The 25426-nt window shown below is 36.2% G+C and overlaps 1 protein-coding gene across 3 annotated transcripts in view; it reads right to left on the bottom strand.

Moving 5' to 3' along the window:
- shank2a (SH3 and multiple ankyrin repeat domains 2a) overlaps nt 1-24942 on the bottom strand; it is a 35019-nt gene extending 10077 nt beyond the window's left edge. For 2 of the 3 annotated variants that reach the window (XM_048168382.1, XM_048168384.1), the window contains exons 1-14: nt 24722-24942; nt 24303-24374; nt 23343-23451; nt 22890-23041; nt 22145-22312; nt 21828-21944; nt 19703-19780; nt 15190-15256; nt 7878-8148; nt 7597-7736; nt 7409-7522; nt 4122-4203; nt 3493-3575; nt 751-875 (exon numbers count right to left, since the gene is read on the bottom strand). In XM_048168382.1, coding sequence (XP_048024339.1) covers nt 751-875; nt 3493-3575; nt 4122-4203; nt 7409-7522; nt 7597-7736; nt 7878-8148; nt 15190-15256; nt 19703-19780; nt 21828-21944; nt 22145-22312; nt 22890-23041; nt 23343-23451; nt 24303-24374; nt 24722-24919 — 1776 coding nt within the window. In that variant the 5' untranslated portion in view covers nt 24920-24942. Of the gene's footprint in view, nt 1-750; nt 876-3492; nt 3576-4121; nt 4204-7408; nt 7523-7596; nt 7737-7877; nt 8149-12693; nt 13180-15189; nt 15257-19702; nt 19781-21827; nt 21945-22144; nt 22313-22889; nt 23042-23342; nt 23452-24302; nt 24375-24721 lie in introns of those variants that run through there. The other variant, XM_048168385.1, reaches the window with a different exon arrangement.
- Between the last annotated feature and the right edge of the window lie 484 nt (nt 24943-25426).

Here is a 25426-nt window from a genome sequence, read left to right as displayed (position 1 = left end):
TCGATTCGTTCAGACTGATCTCAGTAAGATGGTGTCAGGATGCGTGTGAACACAGAGAACCAACAGGCTGCTGATGACCAGGATATTTACCCACAATCATTACAGAGATTTCGTTTGAGTTTACATCTCACAATTCTGACTTGTTTTCTCAAGTTTATATTATATCAACTCTGAGTTTATATCTGAAATCTAAAAAAAATGTGAGATAAAAAGTTGTTTTGTTTATTTTACTCAATAAAACAAACTTCCACAGTTATGACTGATGTATTTCAGCTCATGTATATGAGAACATATGGTAACTTGACCTGCTTTCTAAACGCGTTGCTGGTCGACCTACATTTGCATTACAGTTCTGACCATGTGTCCAGAAAATAGCTTAAACAATTAGTAAAACATCACATAATAACACATTTAAATGATTCAGTCTCCAATAGTACTCGACAGGGAATTTTAGTATTGAACCACCAAATTGTGTTGATCTAAATTTGATCATGAAGACCTCGTTAACACTGATTACCGCTCTGACCCAACTGTGTCTGACAAGATCTATGCATTACAGCATTACACAAGAACTGGAATTATTTACAATTAATTTGTGATTTTTCATTATTTCACAGGCTTATGAAAACAGTGAATGCAATATTTTATTTAAATAGTGTTAATTCGTCATTAACAGAACCATTAAAAAATGGGATAATTAAGTGTAATGTGAATCAGGTGTTTGTTTTGATAGTGTGGCGGCGCTCTGACCTCGGTGAGGAAGTCCCCGGTGCGGAGCCCCATCAGCCAGGCCACACCGCCCTCATCCACCGACTCCAGGTACTGCAGCGCCGGGAACGCCGGCGTGGGAACGAACTCCTCGATGGGCGTGTCGGCTGTGGGACGACAAACACCTGACGCTTCATCATATGACGCCTCATTGATTAGTGTTGTATGGTCTCATGCTTTAACAGCTTATACTCACAAAGACAACAAATTAACTCGTGTCACTAAAGATTTATGATTTTCAAAGTCTATTCTGCTCACCAAAGCTGCGTTTATTTGATCAAAAATACAGTAAAATTGTGAAATATTATTCCAGTGTAAATCAGCTGTTTTCTATGTGAATATATAGTAAAGTGTAATTTATTCCTGTGATCAAAGCTGAATTTTCAGCATCGTTACTCCAGTCTTCAGTGTCACATGATCCTTCAGAAATCATTCTGATATGATGATTTGATGATCAAGAAACATTTATAATTATTATTAATGTTGAAAACAGCTTTTACTGTTTTATAAACAGTACAGTCCAAAAGTTTGGAACCACTAAGATTTTTAATGTTTTTAAAAGAAGTTTCATCTGCTCACCAAGGCTACATTTATTTAATTAAAAATACAGTAAAAAACAGTAATATTGTGAAATATTATTACAATTTAAAATAACTGTTTTCTATTTGAATATATTTGACAAAGTAATTTATTCCTGTGATGCAAAGCTGAATTTTCAGCATCATTACTCCAGTCTTCAGTGTCACATGATCCTTCAGAAATCATTCTAATATGCTGATTTGCTGCTCAATAAACATTTAATGTGTACAATTGTACAAAATATTTGTGTACAATATTTTTTTTTCAGGATTATTTGATGAATAGAAAGTTCAAAAGAACAGTGTTTATCTGAAATCTAATCTTTTGTAACATTATAAATGTCTTTACTGCCACTTTTGATTGATTTAATGCATCCTTGCTGAATAAAAGTATTCATTTCTTTAATTTCTTTTCAAAAAAATAAAAATAAAAATTCTTACTGACCCCAAACTTTTGAACGGTAGTGTATAATGCTACAGAAGCTTTGTATTTCAGATAAATGCTGTTCTTTTGAACTTTCTATTCATCAAGGAATCCTGAAAAAAAAAAGTACACAACTGTTTTCAACATTGAAAATAATCATAAATGTTTCTTGAGCAGCAAATCAGCATATTAGAATGATTTCTGAAGGATCATGTGACACTGAAGACTGGAGTAACGATGCTGAAAATTCAGCTTTGATCACAGGAATAAATTACTTTGTCAAATATATTTAAATAGTACACAGTTATTTTAAATTGTAATAATATTTCACAATATTACTGTTTTTTACTGTATTTTTAATTAAATAAATGTAGCCTTGGTGAGCAGACGAAACTTCTTTTAAAAACATTAAAAATCTTAGTGGTCCCAAACTTTTTGGACTGTACTGTATATATATATATATATATATATATATGTTTGTGGAAACAGTGAAACACTTCCATTCAAAGTAAGATCAACTAAATAAAATAAATACTTTTATATTAATAGTTTTATTCAATGCAATAAATTGATGAAAAGTGACATTTATAAATTTACAAAATACTCTATTTTCAAATAAATGCTGTTCTTTCCAACTTTCTATTCATCAAAGATCACTGAAAAATAAAATGTATGACTGTTTCCACAAAAATATGAAGCAACAAAAACTTTTAAACGTTGATAATAATATGAAACATTATTAATATTCACTACTAAATAACTGAGAATGATTTCTGAAGGATCACGTGACACTGAAGACTGGAGTTCGGGCATTATAGGTATTATTACAAACTGATAAATTGTTCAAAAGCAAACTACATTAAGAAGCACACAGAAGTGAGTGTGTTAAATATGAAAGCGTCTGCATGTATTTTTAATGTGGAGTGTGTGGATTTCATCGAGTCGCTCCTTCCCTTCGGCAGAGCTCTGAAACTGAAACACAAACCAGCAGTGACAACTGACACTTCCCATAAATCAGCGCCGAGACTCGCTGTGCTGAGAATACACACTGATCCACACTATACAGTACGCATACTGAGCGCAGGATATGAGCTGAACACAGTTCAACCGCAGGATCGATCAATCAATCAATCAATCAATCAATCAATCTGGTGTTGTGTGTTTGATCATACGGGCTGTGACCGAGCGACCTGTGATTACAGCTTTACTCTCTTTAATGACAAAATGTGTTGGACCCTGATAGTACAGTATGTCTAATGTGTGTGTGTGTGTGTAACTAAACAAATTTATGGTAAACTAAAACATACTTTAATGTCATTATTAAAATTTTAAAATATTTGTAATTAATTACACATTTGCAATTTAGAACATTTAAAATATATGAATGCAAATGTAATATCAAACCACACTACAGTGCTTCACTTGTGCTTTAGTATGTTAGTGCACACATCAGCACTATTATTTCAAATGTACTTTAAAGTAAAACGTTCAATCTGACATTATTACAAAGAGAACTTATAGTCATGAAAGTGTCTCTTTTATTTCATTAATTAATATTATATTATTACCTGCAAGTTTTTTCAAATATAGGCCTACTTTGAAGAACACTACAAGTGTAGTTAAGTGCACTTCTACAAGAGTCATCTTCATCTTAACACTATCAGATGGGCTGAGCACGTGGTTCAGTGATGATGATGAAGATGATGATGAAGATGATCTCACCTTTAGCTCCTCGCAGCACAAACCCGAAGCCTTCGTTGTCCTGCTTCTGAAGAACCACAGTTTTCTGCTCGGTCACACAGTCACTGTGGAGGAAATGACGCGCGTTATTCCAGCTCTTCATCATCATCACCCTCCTCATCCTCACCGCCGCGCAGTTCGTCATGACAGATCATCGGTATCGATCAGTACTCGATCAACACCGGATCTTCCATGATGAATGACGAGGAGCGCGCGCGTCTCGCTCATCGCCGCACAGTGGAGATCGAACGCGCTTTTAAAAGCTCCACTCATTCGCGAGACGCGACGCACCGACGCATGTGTCACAGACGCGCGTCATTTGTGTCGCTGATCTGCGTACAGCGCGCGCGTCTCTCTCGTAACTTTGGGAACGCGCGCGTGTCACTCCTCCTGTGGTCATTCATAATTTAAGGATGCGCATAATTTATGTGTTTGTTCTGCATTAAAGGGCTCGTGACACGATGAGGAATAACATTGTGCCTGATCTTGAGATCGTGGCATATGAAGAACACTTAGAAACTCAAGTAAAGTCTGTGTTGTGTCATTAATTTCATGTCTAAATCTGGACAGCTGAAGGCACAGAACACCTGCTCTCTCTCTCTCTGTCTCACCTGGACGCGTCAGCGCTGTCGTACGAGCCCACAGTGAAGTGTCTGAAGAGCTTCCTCCTGTCGCTCCGCTCCATCCTGCTCTCTGGCGAACACACGACAGCATTACAACCATCAGACTCTGCTCAACATGTGCTTTCTCTCACACAGTGTCAGTGTTGTTCACTATTAAAATTCATTCCACAAAAATCACATTCTATAAAGCAAAGAGCAAACACGTATTTATCTGCACTAAGAGTAAATAACAGTGTTACTAAGATGTTATTTATACTGGGCAGATGCTGTGTGCACCTCATTATAGAACACTAATAATAACATATTCATTGTATATGATCATATTTATTAAAATCATAAATGGATGCTTATTTTGCCAACAAGATGTTAGTGTTTAGGAGGTGACTGAGCTGCTTTTCTATTACAAAGAAATTGATTTCAGTACATAAACAAACCTGAAGTACAATTTAGTCCCATTTAAAGGCACAATATGTAAGATTTTTGGATTAAAATATCCAAAAACCCCAGGACAATGTTATATATTTTGTTTACTTGTGTACTTGCATGATCCCAAATGTCTGAATCCAGAGAAATAAGCAATTTTAACCAGGACCGTGTCTGTGCGTCGCCTATCAGTGACATCAATACCCTTTGAAATTTTATTTTGCAGAAATCATGGAAACACCAAAGACACTTTAATATATCAGGGTCCTATTTGAACGATCTAAGCTCATGGTCTGAAGCGCACTGAGTGCATGTCCGAATCCACTTCTGCTAGTTTAAGGATGGGGAAAATGGTTGGTGCACCCGGCAAATGGTCTAAAAGGGTTGTCCCTATTCTATACCCTTTAAAAAAAGCCAGTTGCGCTCGTGCCATGGTGGATTCACTATTTACATGGCGGAATTTGCAAGCGGAAAAACTGAACGCTTCTCTAGTGAGGAAACGGATCTGCTCGTGTGACCATCTACAGGAAAAGCCGCATTCCACTAAAGCATTTTTATCTTTATGCACACAATAATAATCTTTTACATTGTAATCCTTTTATTTTTAATATTTGGCATGTTTGTGTCCTGCTGCACGTCCCTGTGTGTGTTGTGCACCCGCCTATAGGTGCATATTACTAACGCGCTCTTTAAAGGTGCCCTAGATTCAAAATTTGAATTTACCTCGGCATAGTTGAATAACAAGAGTTCAGTACATGGAAATGACATACAGTGAGTCTCAAACTCCATTGTTTCCTCCTTCTTATGTAAATCTCATTTGTTTAAAAGACTTCCGGAAAACACGCGGATCTCAACATAACACAGACTGTTACGTAACAGTCGGGATCATTAATATGTACGACCCCAATATTTGCATATGCCAGCCCATGTTCAAGGCATTACACAAGGGCAGCCAGTATTAACGTCTGGATCTGTGCACAGCTGAATCATCAGACTAGGTAAGCAAGCAAGAACAACAGCGAAAAATGGCAGATGGAGCAATAATAACTGACATGATCCATGATATCATGATATTTTTAGTGATATTTATAAATTGTCTTTCTAAATGTTTCATTAGCATGTTGCTAATGTACTGTTAAATGTGGTTAAAGTTACCATCGTTTCTTACTGTATTCACGGAGACAAGAGCCGTCGCTATTTTCATTTTTAAACACTTGCAGTCTGTATAATTCATAAACACAACTTCATTCTTTATAAATCTCTCCAACAGTGTAGCATTAGCCGTTAGCCACGGAGCACAGCCTCAAATTCATAGAGAATAAAATATAAACATCAAAATAAATACTTTACTCACATAATTCGAAGCATGCATACAGCATGCATGACGAACATCTTGTAAAGATCCATTTGAGGGTTATATTAGCTGTGTGAACTTTGTAAATGTGCTGTAATATAATCGAGAGCTCGTGTGGCAGGGAGCACGCGAATTAAAGGGGCGGCGCACTGAAAAAAATCAGTGCATAGTTAATGATGCCCCAAAATAGGCAGTTAAAAAAATTAATTTAAAAAAATCTATGGGGTATTTTGAGCTGAAATTTCACAGACACATTCAGGAGACACCTTAGACTTATATTACATCTTGTGAAAAAGCATTCTTGGGCACCTTTAAATAACAAATAAATACTGCACCATTGACTTTAGAGCAGGTTATTGTTGGTCAATGGCGCAGTCGTTTTCAGTTCCTCAAAATAGCAACACTCCAACAGTGCGCCTGAACACACCTCATTTTCACACCAGCGCACCCATGGGTGAACAGATGGGCGCGAGTGCATTTGCTATTGCAACAACGCGGCGCTGGACGTGAAAATGATAACTGCGTCAGGCTGAAACTAGCAGAAAACTCTCGCGTCGCACCTGGTGCCGCATTGCGGCGACTGTATGATATGTGTTTTATTAAACAGGTGAGCAACTGTTTGGTTTCATTCATCGACAGAAAACGAATCATGTTATGTAGCTCAACACAGTAAGTCTTACTGTTTAACTCTTGTTTTCTTGATTTACCACGAGTACCATGTTTTACCATGACTAATATCGATTGATCTTACTGCAGTGTCTCACAGCAGCCGCTGAGCGAACGCACAGAGTAGCACTATAACAACTTTCAACACACAGATGTATCTAATATGATAAACAGCACTGCGTAACACATGACCGGAAGAAGTGGAAGTGCTCGTCTGCGTCATAATAAAAGTTCCTCTGCTCTCGAGGCGTGTGGCGCTCGTCTCTCGTTATCCTCGTTCAGCTCCAGCATCACTCGCCTGCTCTGCTTCACACTGCAGTAACGTTAATAATCTCATCCATGAACATGATTTCTGCTCGAGTCCCGTCCCGATTCTTTTCCCCCGGCTGTGAGGTGAAGACCACATCTCCCATGATTCCACACTCAATCTCTGCATCATCAAGCCTTTGTTTTGAATAGGCGACCTCTAGCGGTGAGAAATTACATAGTGTGCCTTTAAGATGGACTTCTGAGTCATCCATCAAGAGCAACTGAAACACCTCATTTAAATAAGGGGCGGGGCCTGGTTGAGTTAGTTAGTAGTGTGTTGAAACTGGCGGTTATGGTAAGGGGCGGGACATTTCCCAAACACCAATCACAACACACTGCTCCAGCCGACCAATCAGAGCACATTGTGCTTTTCAGAAGGAGGGGCTTCATAGAGACAGGAACTAAACAGAGCGTTACTGACAGACTGGGAAGAGAGGAGCTGCAACAATGGAGAATATGAGGAGAATAATCAACCTGTTCTAGTAGAGCACAAAAACAACACAGACACGCTTGAGGGACTTACTGGGTCTCTCTTTGTCAGGTTTGACGGGAATTTCTTCCAGACACCTGGCAGGGAACCAGCCCACCTGACCTCGGCAGTTTCCTTCCCAGTATCCTCCTTCACCGACGCTTAGAACTGCACACAATGAGAGACGAATGAGGAAGGATCAGAATCCAGACTCCAGCTCTCTGGGATCGGACTGCACTGACCTCTGACCCGCTCGTTCTTGTGGAGGCTGATTTCTCCTCCAGCTTGAGGTAGGTATGAGCGAACCGCCACGAAATGCCGGCCGGGAACGGCGCTGTACAGCTTCCTCCTGGCGCTCTGGACACACGCTCGGCCGTTGGCACTGCAGGAGCAGAACCATACGAGACTGAAACTCCTTCACAGGTCAGAGTTCTCATAATAATTAAGCAAAGCCTGATTAAATATTTACAGACAGCCGTATGATGGTAAGGGATCAGCTGTATGTTTGTTTGGTTCACTCTACCATTTCTGTTGAGCGCTGTGATCGTCCTCCAGGCTGACGGACAGGGAGCGGCTGCTCGGGACGGTCCTGCCGCCGCGGCCCGTCGTCATCATCTTCACGCGGGTCTTCTGCGGGGACAGGCTGAGCGCGGCCCGCTGCTCGGGGCTCACGGCTCTGGCCGGCAGACTGTTGTCACTGTTGGAGCGCAGCAGCAGCCGCCGCGACACCGTCAGACTGTTCTTCTGCAGGAGCCGCCGCTGTCTGGAGAACGACGGGCCCTCGTGGAACGGCACTGAAACACACACACACACACACACACACACACACACACAGGTCAAAAGATAGTGAGGATATTAGGACAAAAGTTGTGGTTAAAAATGGACTATAAAGGGGAAGGATGAAGAAATGCACTGACAAGAATCAGGCAGATAAAACACAGCTGAAACTGCAGTAACATCATGATTCAGGTGTAAAAGTGTTACATTTGAAAGCAAATGATCAAATATGAACCTTTCCTCATAAGATTTAGTACTGTGCAGATTTTAAATAATGTCAAGATATGAGGCGTATAACACAACTATGGGAACTATAATCCATTATAACTTGCGGTCAAATGTTTGGGTTCGGCAAGTTTTGTTTTTGAAAGTCTCTTCTGTTCATCAAGGCTGCATTTATTTGATCAAAAACAATTGTGAAATATTATTCCAATGTAAATCAGCTGTTTTCTATGTGAATATATAGTAAAGTGTAATTTATTCCTGTGATCAAAGCTGAATTTATTGGATTAAAAATACAGTAAAAATCACAAAATATTATTCCAATGTAAAACAAATGTAATGTAAATGTAATTTATTCCTGTGATCAAAGTTGAATTTATTGGATTAAAAATACAGTAAAAATCACAAAATATTATTCCAATGTAAATCAGCTGTTTTCTATGTGAATATATAGTAAAGTGTAATTTATTCCTGTGATCAAAGCTGAATTTTCAGCATCATTACTCCAGTCTTCAGTGTCACATGATCCTTCAGAAATCATTCTGATATGATGATTTGAAACATTTATGATTATTATCAGTGTTGAAAACAGTTGTGCTGATTCAGATTCACTTTATTTTTCAGAATTATTAGAAAAATTAAAAGAGCAGCACTGATTTGAAATAGAATTTATTGTGACATTAAAGTGTCTTTAGATCAATTTAGTGGATTCTTGATGAATAAAAGTCATAATTTCTTTAAAAAAAATCTTACTGGGCTTAAACTTTTGAACAGTAGTATAAGTGGATATAACGCATTTTATAAATCATCATACATTAAAATGTAGGGTATTATTAATTGCACTGTAACTGTTGTAACAATTATTCATGAGATGATTAACATAAGCCTTAAGAACACCCTTATAACTCATTATAAATGCAGAAAATATCACACATTCATACAGTGAACCTTTAACAGGCAGTCGCTGATTGTTTACAGTTAGTATCTTAGGAAGTTACTCCCATAATTCAATTCAATCATGAGGTGTAGGAAAAATGTGGATACAGCTATAGATATGACTGGGAAAAAACTCTTACACTAACAAAAATGATAAAAATACAATAAACACTCATGTATGTTTAAAGTGTCTCTCGTATCACATTAAAGGGTTAGTTCACCCAAAAATTAAATTCATCTGTCATTAATTACTCTCCCTCATGTCGTTCCACACCCGTTAGACCTTCGTTCATCTTCAGAACACAAATTAAGATATTTTTGATGAAATCCAAGAGGTTTATGACTCGTCCACAGACAGCAATATAATCAACACTTTCAAGGTCCAGAAAGGAACTAAAGACATGGTTAAAACAGTCATGTGACTGCAGTGGTTCAACCTTAATGTTATGAAGAGACGAGAATACTTTTTGTGCACAAAAAAACAAAATAACTACTTTTCAACAATATCTATATGGGCCGATTTCAAAACGCTGCTTCAGAGCTTTACGAATCGAATCAGAGAATCGGAGAGCCAAAGTCACGTGATTTCAGCAGTTTAGCCGTTTGATAGGAGATCCGAATCACTGATTCAAAACAAGATTCATAACGTTCAGAAGCTTCATGAAGCAGTGATTTGAAATCGGCCCATACAGATATTGTTGAAAAGTTATTTTGTTTTTTTGGTGCACAAAAAGTATTCTCGTCTCTTCATAACATTAAGGTTGAACCACTGCAGTCACATGACTGTTTTAACAATGTCTTTAGTTCCTTTCTGGACCTTGAAAGTGTTGATTATATTGCTGTCTATGGACAAGTCTCTCGGATTTCATCAAAAATATCTTAATTTGTGTTCTGAAGATGAACGAAGGTATTACGGGTGTGGAACAACATGAGGGAGAGTAATTAGTGACAGAATTTTCACTTTTGGGTGAACTAACCCTTTAAATTAGTTTTTGAGTATCAGTGTGTGATTGCCTGAGGATAGAGAGCGTTTCTGAATCTGATCACACCAAGTTTACTTTGAATAAAAGATAGAGAAGTTTGCAAATGATTATTTTGTGCTGCTGTGGCCAAATTCAACACTGCTTCTCATTCTCTGCAATTTGGGCAAAAAAAGCACAAAAAAAAAAAAAAAAAGGCAAATCATTCATGTTTACAGGCAAATCAATCCATCTATATGTTGCATAAGGAACTTTTTTATGAAGACCATGCTTATAATGAATTAAAGCCCAATTTATACTTATTTATAAGTAAGTATTACTATACTATAAATATATGTATAAAGACTCATTAAGACCTATATTGCATTATAAGAACAGTTATAGTTGCATTTATATTATTTTTTTATACTGAAATACACACATTATGTGTTTTCAGTATAGACGTACTTATATGTATTTATAAGCCATGCATTTGCTTTTTCAATGCACATAGTCATAATGCATTATAAACATGATTTATAAATAATCAAGTATAAAATAATTCCAGTGACACTTGTTTGTTGTACCAGTTAGTTATTAATAATTATGTCTTTAACAGCTAATGTTTGGATTAGAGGTCATGAGGTCTTACAGGTGTGGAACGACGTGAGGGTGAGTAATAAATGACAGACATTTCATCTTTGGGTGAACTAACCCTTTAACAAATGTAAAGTGATTTATAATGTCCCTAAACAGAACCAATGTCCTTTACTAGACACATGCACACATTACACATGACACAAGAGTCTTTGCCTCTTTCTGAAAGTATGTTTGTCTTTTCTTCTTGTATTTTGTAGCCAATAGCGAATCAGGAACCAGAGAAAGGACGTGTGGATTCAACTGAGCATAAAACACGACTGTAGTTCATACTGGAATCAGACAAACAGCTGCGGCTACAGCAAACACACACGCTCCCGCGTTTCAATCCTTTCTCACGGAGCAACAGGATTTTGAGGGAAATCTGTGCATTACGCAATGGTTGGAGCAATCAGTGTTTTCTCAAGAACACAGGATCAGAACTGGGATCAATGAAAATCTGGTGAAAATCCTCTGGCCAAGCGTACAATGACTGAACTACAGTCAACAGAGTTAAACATCCTAATATTATATAAGAGACGAGTCTTTCCACATCTCAAACAGGAGACCAGCGATCAATCTCTCCAGAAAAACACAGCTGTAATATTTCACCAGGCAATATTTGACAATAAACATGAAAAATTAAAACTGGATTTTGTTGGAAATTGTCTTTGAGAAATTCACATTGCTTTATTTTGAGGATGGTCTGAGAGAAGAACGATATTAAAAAGTGCAAGTTGTTAGAAAGCCGAAGAAGCGTGTCTAAGTCTCGTTTCACAAGTTCATACGGGAGCGTCACGTGTGTTTCCATGTCTCACGTTATATAAACATCCAGCTTCTCTTCTGGAAGTGTTCGGATCAGACACAATATCAAACAGTAAAATGTTTCATACTCGGACATTATAATAACCAAAATGACAGAAACTACCACCTGTGCAGGACATGGTTTCAGGACAGCTTGTATTGTATATATATATAAAGATTAGTTCATGTTAATTTCAACATTTACCAGTGTTGGCTAAGTTACTCTAAAAAAGTAATCAAGTACTATCAACTAATTACATCTTCATCAGTGTAATTAGATTAAATTACTCTCTCTAAAAAGTATTGGAATATTTATTACTAATGACTAAAGGATAGACATGAAACTGCTCTATTAATTCATTCAAATAAATAATATATAATTGCATAAATACATAAAAACATACATTTTAACATTAGACATTAAATATTGATGTTCCACTGTCGTTTTATATAGAATATAATGTTTTATATACAGTATTTAATGCAATTACATCAGAAGTAATTAAATTACAGAAAAATTAAGAATAATCCCTTAGTTTACTTTTTCAAGTGTGTTAATATTATTTAAATGAGCTGAGCTAAAATTCATGAATTATTTTTAGCAAAGATTAATAAATACTGTAACAAATGCATTGATCATTGTTAGTTAATGCATTAACTAATGCATCATTACTGTAAAGTGTACCACAAACTATTTATGACTCTTGCAAATGATTATGGACGGTGCAGATGATCTCTGAGCAAACACAGTCAGGCTTTATTAAACTCAATCATCTTTCTGCTAAAAAAAAAGAGATGATTTTCACTGAAAACAGTTCACTGGCTGTTAGTCATTTGTGTTTCCCATTGCTTTCTGCTGCGAACGGAGTGTGTTGAATGCAACAGATTAAAACTGAACTCATTTCCGTCATCTCAGCAATCTGCAGATCATTTCAAGACAACACACGAACAAACACCTGGAGGAAGCTCCTGCTATAGGGATGAAAGCAGCGTAAATCAACACACCTCTCTCTGCGGTGCAGCAGGCAGAACCCATGGCCAAGAGGTTTCCAGACACTACAAAATCCCATCCCAATCCATGAGCGGAGGCGGCGGGTGGATGCGGAGATGCTGCTGTGTGGAGGCAGTGGACGCCGCTGCGCTGCTGGAAGATGATGAGTTCATAATCCCTCAATGCTGCTGTCGCCACTTGCAGCTTTTTTCATTTAGTCTGCAGGACAGCTGTGTGCCGCTCCGGGAAACAATCACGGATTATGCCTCCTCAGATATTTATTTCTGTTCCTTTTGATTGATTTATTTATGTGAACGGCTCCGGTATAATCCAGCTCTCACTGAACTTTTTTTTTTTTTTTTTTTTGCTTTTATAAAAAAAGCGTACTAAAAAGACAATTCTCTTTAAGTCAAGTCAACATATAGAGCAGCATTGCTTGTTTGATTTTTCCTTTGGAAAAGCCCAACCCTCTTTTGATAGAGTCCAGCCTGCCTATATTACACATATGAATAAAAAACACTTTACAGAAAGTGTTAACATAGTTAATGCATTAACTAACATTAACAGGAGCAGTGCATCTGTTACAGTGTGTATTAATGATGATTGTTAGTGTCAGTTCAGGGCCTTTACATGATATTAACAGATACAACTTTTGATTTTAATAATGCATTAGTAAATGTTGACATTAGCATTAACTAAGATTAATAAATGCTTTTTTTTTTGGTAACACTTTACTTAAAGCCTTTATGTATGATGCATTATAAAGGTATCGGTAACACTTTAGAATAACTCACGCTATGAAGCATTAGTTAAGCATTAGTAAATAGTTAATTCATCATTTATAAAGCATTAATAGACATTAGTAAGCCATTTATAAATACAGCTATAAATGCTTTGTTCTTGATTTATAAGCATATCTATAATGAGTTTAATCATTGTATTTTCATACTTTATTAATGATCAATTTATCATTTCTAAATTAAGTATTACATTATTCACAAACCAGTTATTTAGGAGTTGTCAGTGGTTCATAAGATCATTTAGGAAGTGTAAGTAAATGATTAATAAAATATTTAAATGCACATTTATGCATCTTATTATTTAGACATATAGTATTAGTTACTCAGTGTGTTAATAAATGCTTTATTAACATATTCCTAGTGTCAAAACTACCTCGGTACTAACTTTAAAACATTAGAGAACAGCAGTGCAGAAGATCACTGAACCTTTAAATCTCATTTATAAAAGCATAAATAGTCGTCACTTTAGATGAGCTCACAACAATAGTTAACTAAACACTTTTAAATGTTTTATAACTACCTGAATAATCATGAATTACAGTAGGAATATGTGTTAATAAAACATTTACTTACACACTAAGTAACTATTACTATGTGTCTAAATAATAAGATGTATAAATGAATGTTTAAATAGTTTATTAATCATTTACTTACACTTACTAAATGAACTACTGACAACTCCTAAATAACTGGTTTGTAAATAATGTAATACTTAATTTAGAAATGATAAATTGATTATTAATAAAGTATGAAAATACAATTATTAAACACATTATAGATATGCTTATAAATCAAGAATAAAGCATTTATAGCTGTATTTATAAACTACTTACTAATGTCTATTAATGCTTTATAAGTGATGAAATAACTATTAACTAATGCTTAACTAATGCTTCATAGTGTGCAGTTATTATAAAGTGTTACCAAGGTATCATATATGTTATAATGCATTATATCTTTTCACAAATAATTGTAACGAAAGTTTAAAAATGCATTATAAAATTTGCAGATTCCTTGTTGATCTGTTTTTTCATGTCTTTTAATGCATTAGACTTCATGAAGGTGTAACAAATATTATAATGCATTATAACTGTGGTTATAATTATTCATGAGATCATACAGTGCATTACAAGGCATAATTAATGCATTAAATAAAACATTAAATTATATATAAAGGCTTTAAATAAAGTGTTACCCTGTTTTTCATTGTTAGTTCATGCTAACTAATTAACTAAACCAATGGAAGCATGTTGTAAATATCTTAAAAATAAAAGTTTCAAAAGCAGGTTTTCGCAGCGATGCCATAGAAGAACCATTTTAATAATCTAAAGAAACGTTCGTTGTTCTGTGGATGTTAAAGATTCATTATGGAACTATAACAAAGAACCTTTATTTTTAAGAGTGCTGAATCATATTTCATAAAGAAATACACACATTATGTGTTCTCAGTGTAGACGTACGGTATGTTTAGGTGACACTGAACATCTCCAGACCTGTGCGTTTTGTTTGTGTCCAACATCATCCACTCAGAAAACAAGAGCATTTGCAGAGGAAAATATCTTCAGTGCAGCTTTGGCCGGTCATCAGTCTTAATCCTGCAGTTCCTGGGATTAGTCCAGCCGTTTCTTTCACATTAAGACATGCCCTATATATGTGCAGCACACACTGCTGTCTATAGAGCATCTGATACGGGCTCTTACAGTCACTTACCAACATCACTGTCTCTGTGCTTCTTAATGAGCTCCGCCAGCTCGAAGTTCCCGGAGATTATCGCCACCTGAAACACACGGAAGGAGAAGCTGCTGTAATTCATAAAGTGTCTGAGTCTGTTTCATTCAGAGTGCTGTAAACTCATAAGGATACATCAGTATTGATGCATCAATCAAAACGACTAACGATATGATGCAATGTGAAATCTATACATATTTTTATATATCTATAAGACTTGTTTGACTGTTATATAAAGATTTCACTGAGCTGTTATCAAATATTTGAAGAGTTTTAACAACTTTATTAAAATTTAGGTGAAACTTTACAATAAGCTTTGATTAGGTAACATAAACTAGTGATCAAGTCAAGTTTCCTTTATTTATAAAGTGCTTTTCTTTTTACAATACAGACTGTTTCAAATAACAGGAAATAATGTAACAGAGTTTGTTTAGTCTGTACAGCAGCTCGAGAAAAAAACAATGACTAATTCTTCTACAGCATTTAATAATCTTAGTCCATGTTAATCTCAACATTTACTAAAACATTATTAAAATCCAAAGTTGTATCTGGTAATATTAGTTAATGCAATGTGAACATGAACAAACAATGAATAATTATGTTATATTAAATAACAAGAACAAAGTAATAAAAGCTAATGTATTGCTCACTGTTAGTTACAGTTTTTCTTAATCGACTTGACATTTCTACAAAGTAATAGTTAAAAAAAAGTTTTAAAGGTGCCCTAGAATTAAAAATTGAATTTACCTCGGCATAGTTGAATAACAAGAGTTCAGTACATGGAAATGACATACAGTGAGTCTCAAACTCCATTGTTTCCTCCTTCTTATATAAATCTCATTTGTTTAAAAGACCTCCGAAGAACAGGCGAATCTCAACATAACACCGACTGTTACGTAACAGTCGGGATCATTAATATGTACGCCCCCAATATTTGCATATGCCAGCCCATGTTCAAGGCATTAGACAAGGGCAGCCAGTATTAACGTCTGGATCTGCACAGCTGAATCATCAGACTAGGTAAGCAAGCAAGAACAATAGCGAAAAATGGCAGATGGAGCAATAATAACTGACATGATCCATGATATCATGATATTTTTAGTGATATTTGTAAATTGTCTTTCTAAATGTTTCATTAGCATGTTGCTAATGTACTGTTAAATGTGGTTAAAGTTACCACCGTTTCTTACTGTATTCACGGAGACAAGAGCCGTCGCTATTTTCATTTTTAAACACTTGCAGTCTGTATAATTCATAAACACAACTTCATTCTTTATAAATCTCTCCAACAGTGTGTAATGTTAGCTTTAGCCACGGAGCACTATCAAACTCATTCAGAATCAAATGTAAACATCCAAATAAATACTATACTTATGCGATTAGACATGCTGCACGACAAACGCTTTGTAAAGATCCATTTGAGGGTTATATTAGCTGTGTGAACTTTGTTTATGAACTGTTTAAGGCAAGCGCGAGCTCCGGGGGCGGGAGCACGAGAATTTAAAGGGGCGGCGCGCTGAATCTGCGCATAGTTAATGATGCTCCAAAATAGGCAATTAAAAAAATGAATAAAAAAAAATCTATGGCATATTTTGAGCTGAAACTTCACAGACACATTCAGGGGACACCTTAGACTTATATTACATCTTTTAAAAAGACGTTCTACGGCACCTTTAAACAGTTTCAACTTTACTGCAAAATTAAGCACTGCATTTTTTTCTAGTCATTTATTTATTAAAAGTAAATACTAACAAAACTACAGTCGTATTCTCTGATGATTTTAGATGATTTTAATGTTTTTCCAACAGGTTTGGTTATATGGGTCATTGAGCAAATAATGCTTCAAAAACGGTATTTTTAAAAAATCTTTTCAAAACTGATGATATTAATGCATATTTTTGAGTCAAAAACAATGGGTTTAAACAAGTTTCAGTTGTTACATAACATTTTGAAGTGTTTAAATTCTTTGTTACTTTTTTGTCAGGTGGTACAACCAAATATTTGTAAATATATATCTTCCCATACTTGAAACGAGCTGTTTTTATCAGTATTTGAGAGATTTCTGCAACCCTGTTCATGTTCAATGATCAGAGATCCTCTGGATGTTGATCACAGTACAAGGTTTAATGTTATTACCCCGTCAGTTGATAATAAAATATTTGCAGTTGTGCCACCCTGACATTTGAGAATATACAAATTGCCAAGCAAACGTTTTTCAATGATCTCATCATCTTTAAATCTCTCGCTCTCTTCACGACACCAGTGTCGCTCAGCTCTTCTCCGATCCTCCTCATATATGATCTCCTTCTATATGCTCCACTTTCCTTTCCTTCTCCTTACACCCCCCTTTATTTTCCCCTTCTCTTGCATATTTTCTAGCTCCATTTATACTTTCCCTTTTTATTTTGCTTATTGCATAATGCAGTTGTGATAAATGTGTAAAAAATTGTGAAAACAGCATTCCCTGTGTTGTGTGAATTATTAATCAAGCAGATTTCAGTTCGGGGCTGATTGTGTATGTGTGTTTGATAATACGACAAATTCCAGAGTTTTGTTTGTTGTTTGGAAAAATGGTACATTAATGTTTGTCAAACCAATACAAATAGCTGTGAATGTTTTTTTCCTGAAAGTTTTGGTTGGATGTATGAACTATTATGAAAACATCAGATACTTTTGTGCGTTGTGTTTTGAGAAAACGGTTCGCGTGATTTGCTATTTGTGTGAAATTAATGAAAACGTACAATCTGTTTAGGACAATTACAAAGTGTTCAGATCACTGAGTTCACTGTTTTGAGAACAGAAGAAATATGTGTAAATCCATTGAGAAAAACTGTAAACTAATGTTAATAAATGAAACCTTATAGTAAAGCGTTAACTAAAATTCTATATTATTATAAAAACTGAAGTGTATTTTCGGTTGTGGATGTCACATCTGCGATACAGGATTTGAAAATTCATTTAAATGTTCATGTTATATATTCTGGTTGCATTTGTGAGTTAATAAAAATGTAAATGGTTGTGTAATAAATCGGCACATAATATTGTAATATCAATATACTGATCACAGGCCCCTGAATCTAATCAAATTTAATCGTATCTCGTTTTGAGGCATCACAGATATTGTATCGCTGGCTAAGAGAATCGGTGTCGCATCACATCCTAATGGAACGTCCGATTTACAGCCCTTGGGATGGTTTTTAGTTTAAATAATTCACACTACACCGCGCATCTAAAGTGATGTGATGAATGGATGTTAAAATCTCGGAGGGTTTAACAGTGAATCTCTTCCTTGAGGTGATTATTTTCATTCTGCTCAGTTGCTTCTTGTGAACGTGCTCGTTCGAGTGAGTCTGCACATGCGTGCTTGATCTGTAATCCTAAGAGGACTTCTAACAGGAGATTTGTACCTCACCATCTGTAGCCTTTAATCACAGTTCATCCACAAACTACTGTAACACACACACACACACACACAGAGGACCTGAAATCCTCAAACCTGACCCCTTGATCTCCAATCAATCCCTGATCTATGTCAACACACCAGCACATATTTACACACACACTGCCTTCAGAATATGAACTCCTGAATAATCTCAGAGCGATGGAGATGAATGATGCAGCAGGACAGGAGGGCACATTCAGGTTTCAGTCTCTGTGTAAATGCAAATGCCACATCATACATAGAAAAATCCCAATCGCAGCTCACTGTTTAAACATTATGATGACATCACCAGTTAAACCCCGCCCCTGCAAGATCCCATTCAGACCCTCCTCCATCTTTGAGTCACGCCCACATCTTAACATCCAATCAACCACTGATGCACAGAATCAAGCCCCTCCCTACATTCAGATGTACATCACAAAACGGAAGAAACCGATTTCCATTTCATCATCAATGCATTTTTCATAAATCTAACCCCAAACCTAACCCTAACCTAACATATTTTAGTTTTAATTTTAAATATCCAAAAGGCAGAAAGCTATGCCTAAACAATCATTCAAGTCAATGGGTGAGTTTTGCACACTAGATGCATGTAAAAGATGACTTTTGCATATAAAGAAGCATGAACTTGTGCTATAAATACACAAATATTTGTGAGAAATATTATATAATGAGGTCACTATACTGACATACTAATCCATGTATCAGAAAACTATGCTGCCACTCTTAATCCTGCCATGCAGAGCAATCCATGGCAATAGGATTCAATGATATATTATAAATAATAATGCACTTTACCTCTTTAATGTGTGATAATCTGAAATAAGGGGTGATGCTTTATAGTAAAAAGCACTATCATTGTTCTGAAAATGTGTGCCAAGTGGCAGTTACCTCTTTGATTTTTTATTCCATGCTGTAAACAGTTAAAACTGTCCTTGTGAAGGTTAAAGCATGTGGAGAAGAGAAGCTACTGAAACACACTGAAGCCGGTTGAAGCTCCAGCATGAGTGCTCGGCCTTCTGTGATGTTCAGGGAACATGAATGAGACGTTACCTGAAACGGACTCTGGCTGTTGTGGTTCTTCAGCTCCTTGTCGGCTCCTCTGACCAGCAGCATCTGCGCACACTTCTCCTGCGGGAGTCACAAACACATTCTCACTCTCTGACAACATCACGTCTCTCGCTCCTGATGTTTCTGACCAGATGCACGAGTCCACGAGACTCACACTTCAGTTTGAGACACTTGAACAGGATCTCCTCGAGCACACCTACATATTCCACTATGTTTTCTGAATGATGCATGAAATAATCAGTATTTATTACAGTTATTACATTATGCATTTCTTTGAACAAGCTACCACTCTTTTCCCACACTGCTCTATGATGTTCATAAATGTTTTGAAGGTATTTTATTTCCATCCCACCTCTGTGCAATCCCTAAAAATCCTGCACTGCTTTGTGCACAAGAGTGTTTGCTTTTGCATAAGCGCCACCTACTGTCAGAAAGAGATTCTACACTTTCATTCGACCCCTATGCTGCCTCTGTTCAGATCAATGCAGGAAAAAAAAAAATATTATTTAATAATAATAATTATATTATTGAACACAAAATATAATCATTTATAATTTGACTCATCTCTTTTCTTAAAACAATGGTTTAAAGGATGAAATGTGAGGTTTATCTTTTTATAGAACTTTTTATGGTCAAATCTATTGTAAAGTTGTTTAAATCATCATTTTTACCATCATTTTATGGTACAGGATGATACCAGACATTGGAATTGTTATAAAACCACATTGCACCCTCAACATCTACAGTACAGTCCAAAAGTTTGGAACCACTAAGATTTTTAATGTTTTTAAAAGAAGTTTCGTCTGCTCACCAAGGCTACATTTATTTAATTAAAAATACAGTAAAAAACAGTAATATTGTGAAATATTATTACAATTTAAAATAACGGTGTACTATTTAAATATATTTGACAAAGTAATTTATTCCTGTGATCAAAGCTGAATTTTCAGCATCATTACTCCAGTCTTCAGTGTCACATGATCCTTCAGAAATCATTCTAATATGCTGATCTGCTGCTCAAGAAACATTTAATGTGTACAATTGTACAAAATATTTGTGTATAATATTTTTTTTCAGGATTATTTGATGAATAGAAAGTTCAAAAGAACAGTGTTTATCTGAAATCTAATCTTTTGTAACATTATAAATGTCTTTACTGCCACTTTTGATTGATTTAATGCATCCTTGCTGAATAAAAGTATTCATTTCTTTAATTTCTTTTCAAAAAAATAAAAAATAAAAATTCTTACTGACCCCAAACTTTTGAACGGTAGTGTATAATGCTACAGAAGCTTTGTATTTCAGATAAATGCTGTTCTTTTGAACTTTCTATTCATCAAGGAATCCTGAAAAAAAAAAAGTACACAACTGTTTTCAACATTGAAAATAATCATAAATGTTTCTTGAGCAGCAGATCAGCATATTAGAATGATTTCTGAAGGATCATGTGACACTGAAGACTGGAGTAACAATGCTGAAAATTCAGCTTTGATCACAGGAATAAATTACTTTGTCAAATATATTCAAATAGAAAACAGTTATTTTAAATTGTAATTATATTTCACAATATTACTGTTTTTTTACTGTATTTTTAATTAAATAAATGTAGCCTTGGTGAGCAGACGAAACTTCTTTTAAAAACATTAAAAATCTTAGTGGTTCCAAACTTTTGGACTGTACTGTAGTTTTACTCTAATATCAGAATTTTCTGAAATGATTTCCACTGCTGATTCCAATGCATTTGAAAGAATTTAAAGAGCATTAATGAGCATTATTGTAATTACATACAAAATATCTATTAATACAAAATAATTATTAAACTCAAGACTTTATGCAATTACATACATACACTGCATTTAAAGAAACTGATAAACAAGGATGCATAAAATGGATTCAGACACATTGCACATGGTCACATTCACTCTCTGTGCTTCAGAAATAAACAATTCCAAGGTAATGACGTGAATTTGTGTGTGTGCATCATTCTTCCTGCCTCAAAGTTATACAACAATAGCCCACTTAAACAGACCCAAGTTCAGTAGTTTACCTGCCAATAATCAGTATATAATCTAATGCTGTAGGTAAATATACAGCTATGATCACACACCTGGTTGTAGAGAGCACAGATGTGCAGGGCCGTGTTCCCCGAGGCGTTCTGAGCGCTCATATCTGCGCCGTAAAACAACAGATGCTCAAGGTGTTGGACATGACCATGACGACAAGCCTGTTAGAAAATCCACACAAACACAGAAAGAACAGCATATTGCATTAGAACAACACCAGAGTGAGTAACTAACGATGTCATTTTCATTTTATGGTAAACTATCCTTTAAGTAGCTACAGTAATGAGGTATGATTGGGACGGTGTGTCCTGACCCCTCGTTCTGTGATTAAGCCATGGATGTGTGTGTGGCTGAAGTTCACCTGGTGGATCTCATGCCAGCCGTTCTCGTCCTGGCAGCAGACGGACGCGTGTTCGTTCAGCAGCAGCTCGCAGCACTGCGTGTCTCCATCCACCATGACGGTGTGATACAGAGCCGTCAAACCACGGCCGTCTCTATAGTCCGGCGACGCGCCGAGCTCCAGCAGCGTCTGAAGAGAAGACACAAGTTCACAAGATGTGTGAAAATACACCAACCATTCTTTATTCTTCTTTCCTATTTGTTGCCAGTTTGCGGTTTCAGTTCAGCTGGCACTTTCCCTGAATAGAGTACCTTTTGGTATCACATTTGACAATTCAGTTGAAGTTTATTTGTATTGTGTTTTTCAAAATACATGTTGTTTTAAAGCAGCTTCACAGAAAATGTCACAGACTCCCTGATCACTGCAGCAATTGGTCTCCCATGATCGGTCACACCTGAGGCGTTCCCATAGTGAGATACTGAACGAATGTTTGAAAGAGAACCAGAGAGCGCGCTCAGAAATGCAGTGTGACACTTATAAGACTTTGCCAAGAAAGACAGAAGACACGGGGCTGATAAAGGCAGAGTTAACCAGGTAACGAGACACCGCTGAAAGTAATGAAGCATAACGAGTCCAGGCAAAGGGTTATGGGAAATGCAGTTCATGATGGGAAAGCAGTACAGGAGACAGAAGGAGTGCCCTCTGGTGGTTATGCTGGGCACTAGAGCAGCTAATAAGATGAATAATTATAATGCAGGTCGTGTACCTTGAGCGCTGGCTGGTTGTTAGTGCGAGCAGCTTTGTGTAGAGCAGTCATGCCGTCTTGAGCCCTGAAGTCCAGATGAGCTCCTCCGTTCCTCAGAGCTTTAATAAACTCCAGCTTATTCTCCAGCTGGGCGGCGAAGGTGAGCGGAGTCTCTATGACACACACACACAACATCTGCTTGATTCTTTATTCCGGCATAATAATTTGGCCAAATGTTCTATGCCATTTTTAATTAAATTAATTCAAGTCTGTTCTTCCTATGACTTCAGAAAACTTACAATATATTAATACACTGCACACATGGACTATGGATAGAATTATCAAATCCAGAAATGTCCTATATACTGGTAAGGAATAAAGTGATAAGAGGAAAAGAGTGAACATTCTCAAAGGCTGGAAAAGTAAATAAGCAGAGCACTAGATCAGACGCGTGTGGATCTGTTCCGCTGGTACCTCCAGTTTCATTGTCCTGGTAATTTGGGTCCAGCCCTCTGTCAAGCATTTTGGAGAATTTCTCCAGCTGATGATGCTGGATGTAATCTATGAACTTCCTCAAGCTGGCCTGGAGAGAGAAAATAAGAAAGAAAATAAAGACTTAACACAACAAAACACATTGTGAACAATTAGATGCATTACTGTACAAGTGTTTTCGCTTATGTAAATTACAAATCATTACTTTAATCAGATGATCAAAACGAACCCAAACATGTTCTAAAGAATGTTTCAGTAACATTCTTATTAAACATTATTTCTGAGTGTTCAAAATGTCCAGTTTTTTAAATGTTTTAAAAACATTTTTTTGTTTGGTTATGTGAACGTTTATTGAACATTACATTGTATCATTCTCCAAACATTATGGGAATGTTACTTTTGAATGTTCTCTGAACGTTCTGAAACAAGTAGCAACATTTAAAAAACGATAAACGAACATCACGTTCCGTGAACAATACTGTTTTTGCACTAATGTTTTGAGAACATTATCAAAGACCAGATAACATTAAATGAACATTCTATTAACGTTACTGGAAGAACGTTTGTTCATATCTTTGAGAGAATCTTGCCAGAACGTTCTAAAATTTACACATTAAGAATAAGTGTGTAAGCTCTAAAATTGCATGGAAACACAAAACTCGTCTTCTCTTTCTCTACCCCGATTATTATTTAAATCATTAAAACAATTTTTTTAATAATTAACAAGATGCTTTCTGATATTTTGACAGACAAACAACAACAAAACAAGAAATAACATTTAAACCTAGCGCTTTTATTTTACAATAACTGCCTGTACTGTATGATGAGAAGCGTGTGTCATGGCAGAATATCTACATCACATTCCCATTCCCAACTGCATTATCCGCATCACCATGGATCTATCAGGGTGGGAGCTAAACTCTCCAGGACTGAATCTCTCACCTTCGTGTGAAGTTTGGCGATCAGCTTCTCGTCCACACTGGGCTGATTGTACAATCTGGTTTTGTAGCGAAACTGAAGCGTACAGGAACACAGAAGCTTCTCAGGGTTTCATTGTAGCAATTGCATGATAACAAATATGTATAAACCCTCAGAATAAAGACACAGTTTAAATAATTCACAAATGCGTGTGCGCTGCGTGATTGTTCTGCTAATGCATTTCATGACAATGCTCCCCCTAAATGTTAATTAATGCATTAAGTATGAATTCATATGACTCCAGTTGCAGTGAAAGTTAGCTCTTCATTGATTTATGATTTGTTATCAATCCTTAGTTAATGTTGAAGTAAGTATTCATTCAGGTATTAGCACAAGATTATTCATGCACCGTTATTTTAAGGTGTGTCACCGCTTTTCTGTACCTCCAGTGACGGGACGCCCTCGCAGGCTGGCAGTGGATATTCCCCGATCAGACTCTCTTCATCCAGGAATTCTCCTTCGCTGCCATCGCTGGACGGCTGGAAGAGGCCGTAGTTCAGCACATCCTTCAGATTCTGACTCAATGTACACAGGATTTGCTGTTTAGCAGCCCACACAGTGGCACTGGGGATAAAGCTCATGCATTTCTGTTGACGGAAAATGAAGGGGACATCATTAAAGACAACATGAAATCAAAAGGGACAATGATTTTTTTATGGAATATCGCAGTGTTTATTATAAATGATTTATCGTGCACATCATTATCATGTTAAATTCATGTTCTGGTAATCTTGAATCAGAATATCTTCCTCTTGCAGCATCTCTTCTCTTCTCTGATGACGAGGGCGGGGCAACCTGTCACTCACATGATCAAAAACATTTGCATATGACTGCCTCTAGGGCAAGACATCAACCAATAGTTTTACATCATCGCACCACAGGCCCTGCCCACACTGTAAAAAGTAATACGCTAATCCATAAAATTTTGGCAACAGATTGCAAGCAATATTATTAATTAAATTCAACAAATAGAACTGAGTTAGAATTAATCAAATTAATTCCTTAAATGTCAAGCATTTAAAACGAGTGAAATTTAAACAAAAATATCTGAAGATGAATTAAGAACTCTTTATTTTTTATTGCCAGCA

Source organism: Megalobrama amblycephala, linkage group LG19 (assembly GCF_018812025.1).
Source record: "Megalobrama amblycephala isolate DHTTF-2021 linkage group LG19, ASM1881202v1, whole genome shotgun sequence".
Taxonomy (NCBI): Eukaryota; Metazoa; Chordata; class Actinopteri; order Cypriniformes; family Xenocyprididae; genus Megalobrama; species Megalobrama amblycephala.
Note: the sequence above shows the minus strand (reverse complement) of the source record. Positions and strands in the feature narration are given on the sequence as shown.